This window comes from Neolamprologus multifasciatus, chromosome 5, assembly GCF_963576455.1.
Source record: "Neolamprologus multifasciatus chromosome 5, fNeoMul1.2, whole genome shotgun sequence".
In the NCBI taxonomy this organism is placed as follows: domain Eukaryota; kingdom Metazoa; phylum Chordata; class Actinopteri; order Cichliformes; family Cichlidae; genus Neolamprologus; species Neolamprologus multifasciatus.
Window position 1 is genome coordinate 7234711 of NC_140443.1, and position 12199 is coordinate 7246909.

General features: G+C 41.6%; 1 protein-coding gene across 6 annotated transcripts in view; it reads right to left on the reverse strand.

The window, feature by feature from the left end:
- LOC146517959 (N-acetyltransferase 8-like) overlaps positions 1–12199 on the reverse strand; it is a 14524-nt gene continuing 2325 nt past the window's right edge. Inside the window, exons 1-3 of one of the 6 annotated variants that reach the window (XM_085159806.1) lie at positions 3302–3580; positions 2086–2252; positions 1–1661 (exon numbers count right to left, since the gene is read on the reverse strand). In XM_085159806.1, coding sequence (XP_085015932.1) covers positions 979–1650 — 672 coding nt within the window. In that variant the 5' untranslated portion in view covers positions 1651–1661; positions 2086–2252; positions 3302–3580 and the 3' untranslated portion in view covers positions 1–978. Of the gene's footprint in view, positions 1662–2085; positions 2253–3290; positions 3581–11652; positions 12007–12199 lie in introns of those variants that run through there. The other 5 variants (XM_085159804.1, XM_085159802.1, XM_085159805.1 and 2 more) reach the window with 5 other exon arrangements.

Genomic DNA, 12199 nt, shown 5'->3' on the forward strand with positions numbered 1-12199 from the left:
TAACTCATTTACATCAAACCATTTTTTAATTTTTTTTCATTTCAATAACCATAATTTTAGCCAATTCTTTCAAGTTTTCTCCGGAACAATAAAAATTTGTATCATCTGCAAACAAAACAAAATTTAACATTTTTGACACATCACAAATGTCATTTATATATAAATTAAAAAGTTTTGGTCCTAAAACAGAACCTTGAGGGACCCCACATTCTATTTTCATTCTATCAGATGCATTGCCTAAACACTGCACATACTGAAACCTATTATCTAGATAGCTGCTTAACCAGTTCAATACTATTCCTCTCACACCATAAGTACTTAACTTAGAACTCAAGATGGAGTCAAGAATTTTCAATATTATTACGACATGTATCTTTGTATCATGTGCTTACAATATGTTGTGTGTACTGTATCTCAGTTATGACATTTTAAAGCGTTTCTCCAAATCTTGGCAATTAGAAAAACATTTAGACATTATACATCAGACCTTCCTTCTTACATAACAAGGATGACAAATGAACACAGAGATTGTGAAACTTTTTTTTTTCCTTTCTTCTTTAAATGAATACAGCTGAAAGTGGTCAGTACAACTGATTACATTAAATTATTCTAATTGTCACTGAAAAGTACACAATGTAAGGATTAACTGTTAAATCTTGGTTCACAGGACTGGAGCTGCTAATTGGGCTTGTGTTGTTAACAGACAATTTTTTGGGGATTAAGGTGTAGTCAGAGAATATGTAAAGTACTCTATAAAGAGGAAACCAGGTTTTAGTAACAACATCTTGCTCCTTACTTTCAGATCTGTTCACAGTGCTTTGTCCTAAAGTATATAACAGATTTGGCATTTTTTCCCCTAAGTTACACCTGAACAACATTTTGATTACAGTCAAGTTTAACCATTGCCAAATATTAAAGCACTGTTAAAGAGGAGCAAAGCGTGAAAACAACACATTGCTAATGAGTGTTATTTTTGATTTACAAGTATTTTTCCATCCTTATAATCGTGACCCTGGCCAGTGAAATGATCCAATGAGCTGCCAGTCCTTTGACATTAGAGTGGACACGGTTAAATCCCACATTTCTGTACAGAACCACGGCTGCCATTTGGGTGGAGGTAGTCTCCAACACCACCTTGGGGAAGCCCCGTTCTTTACAGAAGTCAACAGCAGTCTGAGTCAACCTTAAGCCGAGGCCCATCCGTCTATACTGTGGGAAAATGATCATTCTGAACATTTCCCCATACTTTTCTGTCCCACTGTGTTTAGCTACCACAGCCACCATACCAACAACCTGGGCTCTCGCTCCAACCTCGGCCTCAGCCACCCAGAAACAGTCATCAGGTCTGCTGAGGAAGTTCCTAGGGATGTCCTGCATGTCGGTGCGAAGTCTCACCCTGACGAAGCTGGCATATACTTCATGACAGCAGTAGTAGATGAGACCTACCCAAGCTGCTGGGAACAGCACAGCCCCAAACACAGAGCCCAGGAGATAACCAGCAACACACAGAGTCGGGGTGATGGTGAGGTAAAGAGGGCTGGTCATGGCGTTATAGAAACATGGACGAATATGCTCCAAGATGCCAGTACTGAAGAGGGTGAGCACTGTGTCCTTGTCTGCAGGACGGTAGCGACGGATCACCAGCTGCATGACGAAAGTAACTACAAGGAAAATCATAAAACAGAGAGAAATGCTGTTGTTATTTACACTAAATTACTAAGCATGACCCTTAAGGATTTTTTTTTTTACTTAGTTTCCTTTTTCATGATTTAATTTGATTTTATTAATTTTTCTATAATGTGTAGTACTTTTTATGGTCGTGTTTAAAAGGCAGAGGAAAATGGCCAGACAGCTTTCAGCAGATAGGATAGAAACAATAATTCAAATAACCACTTGTTACAACAAAGTTATATAGACGAGCATTTTTAAACATACTCGGCTATGAACAGAAAGCTGAGACTAAAGCGTCAGCAAAATTGGACAAGACAATCCTAGAAAAATGTTGCCTGGTCTAATGAATGTGTTTTCTTGCCATACTTTGGGCCCTTAGCACTGGCTGAGCATCTTTTAAATGTCACAGCCTACCTGAGTATCATTGCTGACTCTTCACTAGCTGGGCCCACGTCCTCATTTTAGGTTTGACAGCGTTTTAGTAGGTAAAGGTGAATGCTTGGACATTAATTGAGGTGCGGTTTGGAGAAGGCCTCAAAGAGGACTGGTGATGGCTCCCGGGCCTGGCAGATCCCCGTGTACTAAATAGGAGTGAATAAGTTAAAGAATTGAGAACAAGGAGGGAGGGAGGGTGGGTGGGGCACGTGAACGAAAATGTTCAGTTTGCAGAACTGGGGGGAACCTATATAGATGACAACCGGAAGGAGCGTGTTTGGAGGCGTGGTCCCGCTCCTGAAATTCCGATACATAATCTCCAATACTTGGGTAGTATTTATCACCACAGTGTACCAGTGCATCCTTTGATGGCAGCTTTCATCAAATAATCTCAAAGTGGTTAACAGTGAGTTCACTGTACTGAAATTGCCTCCACACTCACCAGGTCTCAATCCAACAGAGCACCTTTGGCATGTGGAAAGTTACATCCTAGATGTGCAGCTAACAAATATGCATCAGAACTCTGTGATGCTATCATGTCAACGTGGACCAAAATCTCTTGAGAATATTTCCCACACATCCTTGAATCTATGCCATGATGAATTAAGGCAGTTCTGAATGCAAATGCCAAACTGACCAAGTATTAGCAAGATGTACCTAATAAAGTGGCTGGTGAATGTAATCTGCAGATTGGTTGATGAGCAGTAGTTTCAGTTTTCAACTAAATAACTGAAAGTCAAGTGTACCTGCTCAAAAATGTTCCTTTTTCCTTTTAACAAGACAACAAGGTAACAATCTGATACATCTCCATCTTTGCCTTGATTTAAAATACTTCTCCACCACAAAACGTACTCGTTATTGTACAGTCTTTGCACTTTTAAATGCACGCGGCACGCAATAAGGACGAGCTAACGTGATGGTTTAATGGTATGTCATTACGTGGATATAATGGTATCAAATGTGTCTAAATGCCAGAAAACCCGTTACACAGTGTCTGTACACACGATCACACTCACGTTACACCAAACTCAACTCATTCAGCAACAGCACAGGCCTGTTCGTGCACCATCAACAGCTCTCTAACAGACCTTATCCAACTTAATAAAAAAACAACACAAGAAACGATTATATGAGTTGCCATGCAACAAATTTGTCTGCTAGTCATATTACAATTGCACAATTACCTCTGCCTTACGTTAGTGAACTTGCACAAGTTGATACTTCACGGAGAAGAGTTCACACGAAACAATGAAGAAGCGCAGCAACACCGTGAATCAGCTCAACTTCTAGACTGGTTAATAAAACACAAAAGCAGCACAAAGGCTTGACTCTCAAAGCCCATATAATACTTCGATGGGATGATTCGGTTCAAACTACAGCTGTAAAAGTCTTAAACATCATCTACTGTTACACAAAAATGTTACAAAGTCAACCATGCAGAAAGTTTTCCTGCAGAAATCACAACCTTCCAACAACCCAGTGTTGCCAACTCCTCAGTAAGGAAAATCGCTATTGGCTGTGCTAAAAGTCGCTAGAAGTCGCCAAATGACGTCGTCACCTAATTTGCATAATTGGTCATGCTAATGTAATTGTAACCTACGCTGTTGGAGAGAGAAGTAACATCGTGGAAGAGACATAAAGCGAGTAAAAAAAACGTCGTAAATGCAGTTAGAATTTATTTAGAACTACAAATTAAATTTCTTTTAGCAATTATTGTTTTTTAATGTCACAATTCCAACCCTGCTCCTTTATCCAGGCCTGGACCGGCAAAAGTGACCCGAAATTGGCACTCTGGTGGAGTTACTTTGTGTGTGAGAGTGTTTGTTTATAAGTAGTTTTTGTGGTGATATGTAGGTGTTTATGTAATAAGGTTTACCAGCAGGGGGCGCTGTATTTAAGAAAGCTCATGAATGCCTCCAGGGAGCACATAAAAGAAGACTGGTCTGTGGTGTGAGAGGTTTTTTAGAATGGTGTCAATAAAGTGATTGGAGCAGTAGCTCGCAAGGCATAAGTGGATCCTGTGGTCTTTTTAACAAGCGCTATGAAGACAACACATGGTACCAGGAGTAAAAGTGGGAGAGTGGAAGCGATAGCAGTTCAAAGTTGAGAGATGGAAAGTTTGAAGCCACCGGAAGGACTGAAACTGGTGGGGAATGTGGACAGCAACTGGCGGTGTTTTAAGCAGCAGTTTGAGCTGTATATGGCTGCCATGGGACTGGACTCCAAACCCGATGCCAGGAAAATTGCATTGCTGCTCACGGTAGCTGGTCCTCAAGCCATTGAAGTCTTCAACACGTTTGAGTTTGAGGAAGTTGGTGACAGGAATAAGTACGACAAAGTGGTTGAAAAGTTTGATGCACACTGTTCACCACAGAAGAACACAGTATATGAAAGGTATGTTTTCCGATCTCGGATGCAGCAACCAGAAGAGACTTTTGATTGCTTTGTGACTGATTTGAAGCTAAAGGCACAGTCATGTGATTTTGGAGAGCTGAAAGATTCTATGGTTCGTGATCAAATTGTGTATGGGATCCATGATAAACGGACTAGAGAACGGCTGCTCAGAGATTCCAAGCTAACTCTGGAAGAAGCAGAAAGACTGTGTCACGCAAGTGAGTTAGCCCTGCAGCATGCAAAGACATTTAATGAGACAAGCGTCGCTGCAGTACATGATGGTGCAAAAATAGCTGTGGTTAAAAAGAATATGAGGAAGAATATGTCACAAAAGTCCAGCAAAGAGGGTACAGTGTACTCCTGTAAGCGATGTGGTAGCAGACATGAACCTAGACAGTGTCCAGCTTATGGCAAAAGATGTTTGAAATGCGATGGAAAAAATCATTTTGCCAAACAATGTCTGTCGAAAGCCAAACCCAAATCAGTGCATGTAGTTGAAGAGACTGACTTAAGCGAGACTTTCTTTGTGGGCATGGTGTCACTTGGGGATGTAAAACGTGAGTTTTGTGACCGACGCTCAGATTATGAAGACACGTGGATTGTTTCACTCCCAATACAAGGAACTTTGGTGGCACTAAGGATTGATACAGGTGCACAGGCAAACCTAATCAGCATGACAGAGATCCATGCTATGAAACCAAAGCCCAAAATAATAAAGAAAAGAGTACCTCTAAAAGACTACAATGGAAAGAATATTGAAAGTAGTGGTCAATGCAGACTTAAAGTGACAATAAAACATAAGGATTATGATGTATTGTTTAATGTTGTTCCAGAAGGTCGTGAATCACTGCTGGGGGGAGTGACATCCAAAAGATTAGACCTAGTAAAAAGGGTGTACCACATTAGCTGTGCAGAAGCAGCAAGTGGACAGCGAGGAGCAGTTGACTCCATTGTGCAGTATTATGAGGATGTCTTCAAAGGTTTGGGATGTCTACCATGCACTTACAGTATCCAGCTGAAAGAGGATGCAAAGCCAGTGATCCATTCACCACGTAGAGTCCCAGCTCCACTGAAGGACCGTTTAAAGAAAGAACTGGACAGGATGTCACAGTTGCAGGTCATTACAAAAGTGGAAGAACCAACTGAGTGGGTAAACTCAATGGTTTGTGTGGATAAGAGGAATAAAAACAATGATTTGAGAATATGCATGGACCCTGGTGATTTAAATCAAGCCATAAAACGTGAGCACTACCAGATACCAAAGCGTGAAGAGATTGCAAGTGAAATGGCAGGCGCCAAATACTTCTCAAAGCTAGATGCAGCGCAGGGTTTTTGGCAAATAAAGCTAGATGAGAGAAGTTCAAAATTTTGTACTTTCAATACACCTTTTGGCAGGTACAGATTCCTCAGAATGCCATTTGGCATAATCTCAGCATCTGAGATTTTTCATCGTGCCATGGACAACATGTTAGAGGGATTACAGGGTGTTCGCTGTTATGTTGATGATGTGGTTATTTGGGGCTCCACCCTACAAGAACATAATGAAAGACTGGTGAAGGTGCTGCAACGGGTAAGGGAGAATGGATTAAAGCTAAATCGTGACAAGTGTCATTTTGGTGTAAAGGACATAACATTTTTGGGAGACAAATTCTCTGCTGAAGGTATTGAGCCAGATGAAAGAAAAATAAAAGCCATCGCAACAATGCCACGCCCGACAGATAAGAAAGGTGTGCTCAGAGTGATGGGAATGATAAACTTTGTAGGAAAATTCATACCTAACTTGTCAGTGAGAACATCAAAACTAAGGGAGTTACTTCGTGATTCCATAGAATTTAAATGGTCAGCGAGGCATGAACAAGAGTGGAATGATGTAAAAACCACACTGACAACGCGCCCAGTGCTTGCATATTATGATCCAACTAAGAGTCTGAAGATCTCAACAGATGCCTCAAAGGATGGGCTTGGAGCTGTTTTACTTCAAGCTGAAGAGGGGAGTTGGAAACCAGTTGCTTATGCTTCTAGATCCATGACTAAGTCTGAAACCAGATATGCTCAGATTGAGAAAGAATGTCTTGGGCTGGCATATGGACTTGATATTTTTCACTGTTATGTTTATGGTCTTCCTACCTTTACAGTTGAGACAGATCATCGTCCTCTTGTGTCAATCATTAAGAAAAATCTGAATGAGATGTCGCCGAGGATTCAGCGTCTCATGATGAAACTGCAGAGGTACAGCTTTGACTTGATATACAGTGGGGCAAAAAAGTATTTAGTCAGCCACTGATTGTGCAAGTTCCCCCACTTAAAATGATGACAGAGGTCAGTAATTTGCACCAGAGGTACACTTCAACTGTGAGAGACAGAATGTGAAAAAAAAAATCCATGAATTCACATGGTAGGATTTGTAAAGAATTTATTCGTAAATCAGGGTGGAAAATAAGTATTTGGTCAATAACAAAAATACAACTCAATACTTTGTAACATAACCTTTGTTGGCAATAACAGAGGTCAAACGTTTACTATAGGTCTTTACCAGGTTTGCACACACAGTAGCTGGTATTTTGGCCCATTCCTCCATGCAGATCTTCTCAAGAGCAGTGATGTTTTGGGGCTGTCGCCGAGCAACACGGACTTTCAACTCCCGCCACAGATTTTCTATGGGGTTGAGGTCTGGAGACTGGCTAGGCCACTCCAGGACTTTCAAATGCTTCTTACGGAGCCACTCCTTTGTTGCCCGGGCGGTGTGTTTTGGATCATTGTCATGTTGGAAGACCCAGCCTCGTTTCATCTTCAAAGTTCTCACTGATGGAAGGAGGTTTTGGCTCAAAATCTCACGATACTTGGCCCCATTCATTCTGTCCTTAACACGGATCAGTCGTCCTGTCCCCTTGGCAGAAAAACAGCCCCATAGCATGATGTTTCCACCCCCATGCTTCACAGTAGGTATGGTGTTCTTGGGATGCAACTCAGTATTCTTCTTCCTCCAAACACGACGAGTTGAGTTTATACCAAAAAGTTCTACTTTGGTTTCATCTGACCACATGACATTCTCCCAACCCTCTGCTGTATCATCCATGTGCTCTCTGGCAAACTTCAGACGGGCCTGGACATGCACTGGCTTCAGCAGCGGAACACGTCTGGCACTGCGGGATTTGATTCCCTGCCGTTGTAGTGTGTTACTGATGGTGACCTTTGTTACTTTGGTCCCAGCTCTCTGCAGGTCATTCACCAGGTCCCCCCGTGTGGTTCTGGGATCTTTGCTCACCGTTCTCATGATCATTTTGACCCCACGGGATGAGATCTTGCGTGGAGCCCCAGATCGAGGGAGATTATCAGTGGTCTTGTATGTCTTCCATTTTCTGATGATTGCTCCCACAGTTGATTTTTTCACACCAAGCTGCTTGCCTATTGTAGATTCACTCTTCCCAGTCTGGTGCAGGTCTACAATTCTTTTCCTGGTGTCCTTCGAAAGCTCTTTGGTCTTGGCCATGGCGGAGTTTGGAGTCTGACTGGTTGAGGCTGTGGACAGGTGTCTTTTATACAGATGATGAGGTCAAACAGGTGCCATTCATACAGGTAACGAGTGGGGGACAGAAAAGCTTCTTACAGAAGACGTTACAGGTCTGTGAGAGCCAGGGATTTTCCTTGTTTGAGGTGACCAAATACTTATTTTCCACCCTGATTTACGAATAAATTCTTTACAAATCCTACCATGTGAATTCATGGATTTTTTTTTTCACATTCTGTCTCTCACAGTTGAAGTGTACCTCTGGTGCAAATTACTGACCTCTGTCATCATTTTAAGTGGGGGAACTTGCACAATCGGTGGCTGACTAAATACTTTTTTGCCCCACTGTACACACCAGGCAAGCATTTAGCTTTAGCGGATGCACTGTCGAGAGCATCAGAGGTGTGTCACGCAAGCTCCACTGAGAAAGAAGTAGATGATCATGTTAATATGATTGTGGAGTCTCTGCCAGTGTCTGACGCAAAGATAAAACAAGTATGTGAAGAGACAGCTGCAGACAGGGAGCTGCAAATGGTGATGGAAAATATCCAAGGAGACTGGCCCAAAGGGTCTTGTTCAAAGTATTATCATGTTAGATCAGAGCTCAATGTGGTAAATGGACTGCTGTTGAGAGGCAATAGGATTGTGATACCACATAGTCTGAGACAGCTGATACTTCAAAGAATACATGAGGGACACCTGGGAATAGAAAAGTGTAAAAGGAGGGCTAGAGACACTGTGTACTGGCCTGGCATTAATAAAGACATTGAGACCATGATCGGAAAGTGTGAAACATGTAACAAGTTTCAGAGCAGACAGGCAAGAGAACCCATGATGATTCCTGAACTTCCTACAGCGCCTTGGAGGAAAGTAGGAACAGATCTATTTCATTTTAATGGGAAAGACTATCTGTTGGTGATAGATTATTACTCTAACTTTCCTGAGATTGCTCTGCTTACAAGTACAACTGCTAATAATGTGATCACACATGTGAAGTCTATCTTTTCCAGGCATGGAATACCAGAAACTGTCATTAGTGACAATGGTCCTTGCTATAATTGCAAAGAATGGCAGAATTTCGCAAGAGAATACGGCTTTAAACATGTCACATCAAGTCCTCAACATCCACAGGCAAATGGCAAGGCTGAAAAAGGAGTGCATATCATCAAGCAGCTTCTGAAGAAGGCTACAGACAGTCAATCTGATCCTTATTTAGCTCTGCTGAGCTACAGGACTGCTCCTCTTGACTGTGGTTTATCCCCTGCAGAATTGCTGATGAATCGTAAGCTACACACAACTTTGCCCTGCTATGCAGAAAGCAAGCAGAGTGAAGAAATTATAAAAAAGCAAGAGCATCTGAAATGGAAACAAAAACGGCAATACGACAAGGGAACAAGAGCACTTGGATTGCTTGCAAAGGATGATGTAGTGAGAATTCAAGATCAGAATGCATGGAGCAGGAAAGCCATTGTTCTTCAGGAAGCAGGTCCGAGATCATATGACGTAAGAACTGAAGAAGGTCATGTGTTCAGAAGGAACCGTCGCAACTTGCTGAAGACTAAAGAAACATTTCAGGGGGAACAATATGGTGAGGAAGATGAAAATGTTGATGTGTCACATGCAGAGACAGTGTCTGATTTGAAACCACTGGATGGACATGAGTATGTGGAGAAGAGTGCAGTGGTTTCAGAACCTGTATTGAGGAGGTCAGAGCGTGAGGTCAAAAGACCAGTTAGGCTTAATCTGTAAAGCTATAACTGGATTTGTTTTTATCTTATATTCTGATGGTGTTGAAAAAAAATAATTGAAAAATTTTTAATGTAAAACAATTATGTGTATATGTTAGTTAAAAAGACCTATGTTGTATATAATTCAGAGGAAAGGGGATGTGGTGATATGTAGGTGTTTATGTAATAAGGTTTACCAGCAGGGGGCGCTGTATTTAAGAAAGCTCATGAATGCCTCCAGGGAGCACATAAAAGAAGACTGGTCTGTGGTGTGAGAGGTTTTTTAGAATGGTGTCAATAAAGTGATTGGAGCAGTAGCTCGCAAGGCATAAGTGGATCCTGTGGTGTTTTTAACAAGCGCTACGAAGACAACACAGTTTTAAACCTTGTGATCCACAAAACAGTGTAACAGTAAAAGAAGAATTGACTGCGTTACAGTCAGTGTGGGAGCAGCGGCTTCGCTCATGCGCGATTCATTTGCCGTTTGGACGCACAGGTGTGAACGTCTCCTGCCCTGATAGCAGCTGGGGGAAGACTATCCTCCGCCTGTGAGCGCTTTGACACGGGTGAGGTGCCCAAGGCAGCACCGCTGCTTGTTGAGAGTAAGAGCGATAGCGTTTTCATGTCAAAAAGTCGTCATAAATAAGTCTCCAATAATATCAGAAAAAGTCGCCAGATTTGTCGCTAGTCGCTTTTTAGAAAAAAAGTCGCTAAGGGGGTCTGAAAACTCGCTAAATATAGCGACAAAGTCGCTAAGTTGGCAACACTGCAACAACCTGCGGGGCCAAAAAACGAAGGCAACGCGGAAGTGTCAAAAATCGCAAAGCGGAAATTATGGTTGAGCGGGAGTAGCGCGTTTGCAGTCTGTTTGGGGGCTGGCCAATCTATCTGCAGAGAGCATGTGAACGCTGGCGACTGTGTGAACAACTCGCAATCAATATTTCTGTGAGTTACCATCAACAAACTGAAATACAGCTCATGGCTGTCATCAACAGGTTTACGTGACTTTTCGTACATTTATCTTCTGACAGAGACCAAATAATGGACAAACAAGTCCTTTGAAGAGCGGTAAAATACTGACCCATGATGGCTGCTGTCAAAGATGATGAAACAGGAGTCACATGCATGCTACTGTACACATGCAACATACCTCACATACTTAGAAATTTCCACTCCCTTTGTTGTTTCCAGTGTTTATTGATGTGGGATATATGCACAAGCAACCTACAGATCATCATGTGTTTAGCTTCGACCTCTCACCAGCTCTTACTTCTCATTTTACATGCAAAATTAGTCTGTTTGAATTGCAATAATTACATTTAATATATCTAATAAATACATGTTGAGTGTAATTGTTCTGTTACTTTTTAATGTCATTTTAATTCTTAAGTTTAGTAAGTTAGTTTATAGACAAAAAATAAAGCAACATTGATTACCTAACCACTCTTAGAGTCACACCCATCTGGAAGGATCAAAGATAAGTACACAAGTGAGTAAAACTACAGACTGAGATGCTCTTTTTAAACCCTGATTCGGCGCTCGTTTTGTTGTTTACACTTTAATCCATAGCCAAGAAACAAGAGGCCATTTTGCTTCTTGCCTTACAAATTTCCATTTAAAGCACCTTGCTGCTAACATAGTTACCTGCATATACCAATTTGTCTACAGGTAAGGTTGTGACTTACAGTTTAGCATAAGTTTTGCACATAAAAATACTTTTCAATTGATATAGTAATTGGTAGTAATAGTTTCCAATTTCTAAATGCTACAGGAGATACAACCAGTTTGTTTTTTCATTTGACTCTGGCAAGGATGACATGCCATCTCCAGGACCTCTGTGTTTTAACACTGTGGTAGAGTGTGGATTGTGGCACAGCTGCAAGGGATGGATCGAGCAGTGGGTTCGGGGGACGGTACCTGCACAGCTGAGGTCCATCACACAAACCACGCCTTCCCTATTTCAGTAGCTGCTAGGGCCCAGAAGAGATGTCTGAGGTTTGGAGAGGACAGCACTGAGCGGGAGCGCGCTGGAAAGCGTACAGCCTAAAACAAACTGCCATGTCTTATGGTCCTTGTGTCACAAACACATTTAACAGGTCTCACTCAGGTTCATCCCCTCAGTTGGCAGAAGAGCAGTAAAGTAAAGTTAATCCAGGCACACCTGGTTCTGTTTTTATCTTCATACCTCTGTGTAATCAGATGTGAAAAAAAAATTATTGACAGCAGTGAGCATGTGCACGTGGCAGCTGATTTGTGGCAGAAGTGAAGACAGTAAAGTTACCATAAGGCAACAAAGAAAGTATGATTAAAATGAACCTGAATTTTCTTTAAATGAAATAATATTTTATTCTGTATAAGATGGTCTGTTACATAACAATCATCTTTTGTGTGACACATATATCAAAGGCTGTTTTTATCCTTTCCTTTTATATCTGGAGCCTGTTTTCTGTGACTGATGTAGATC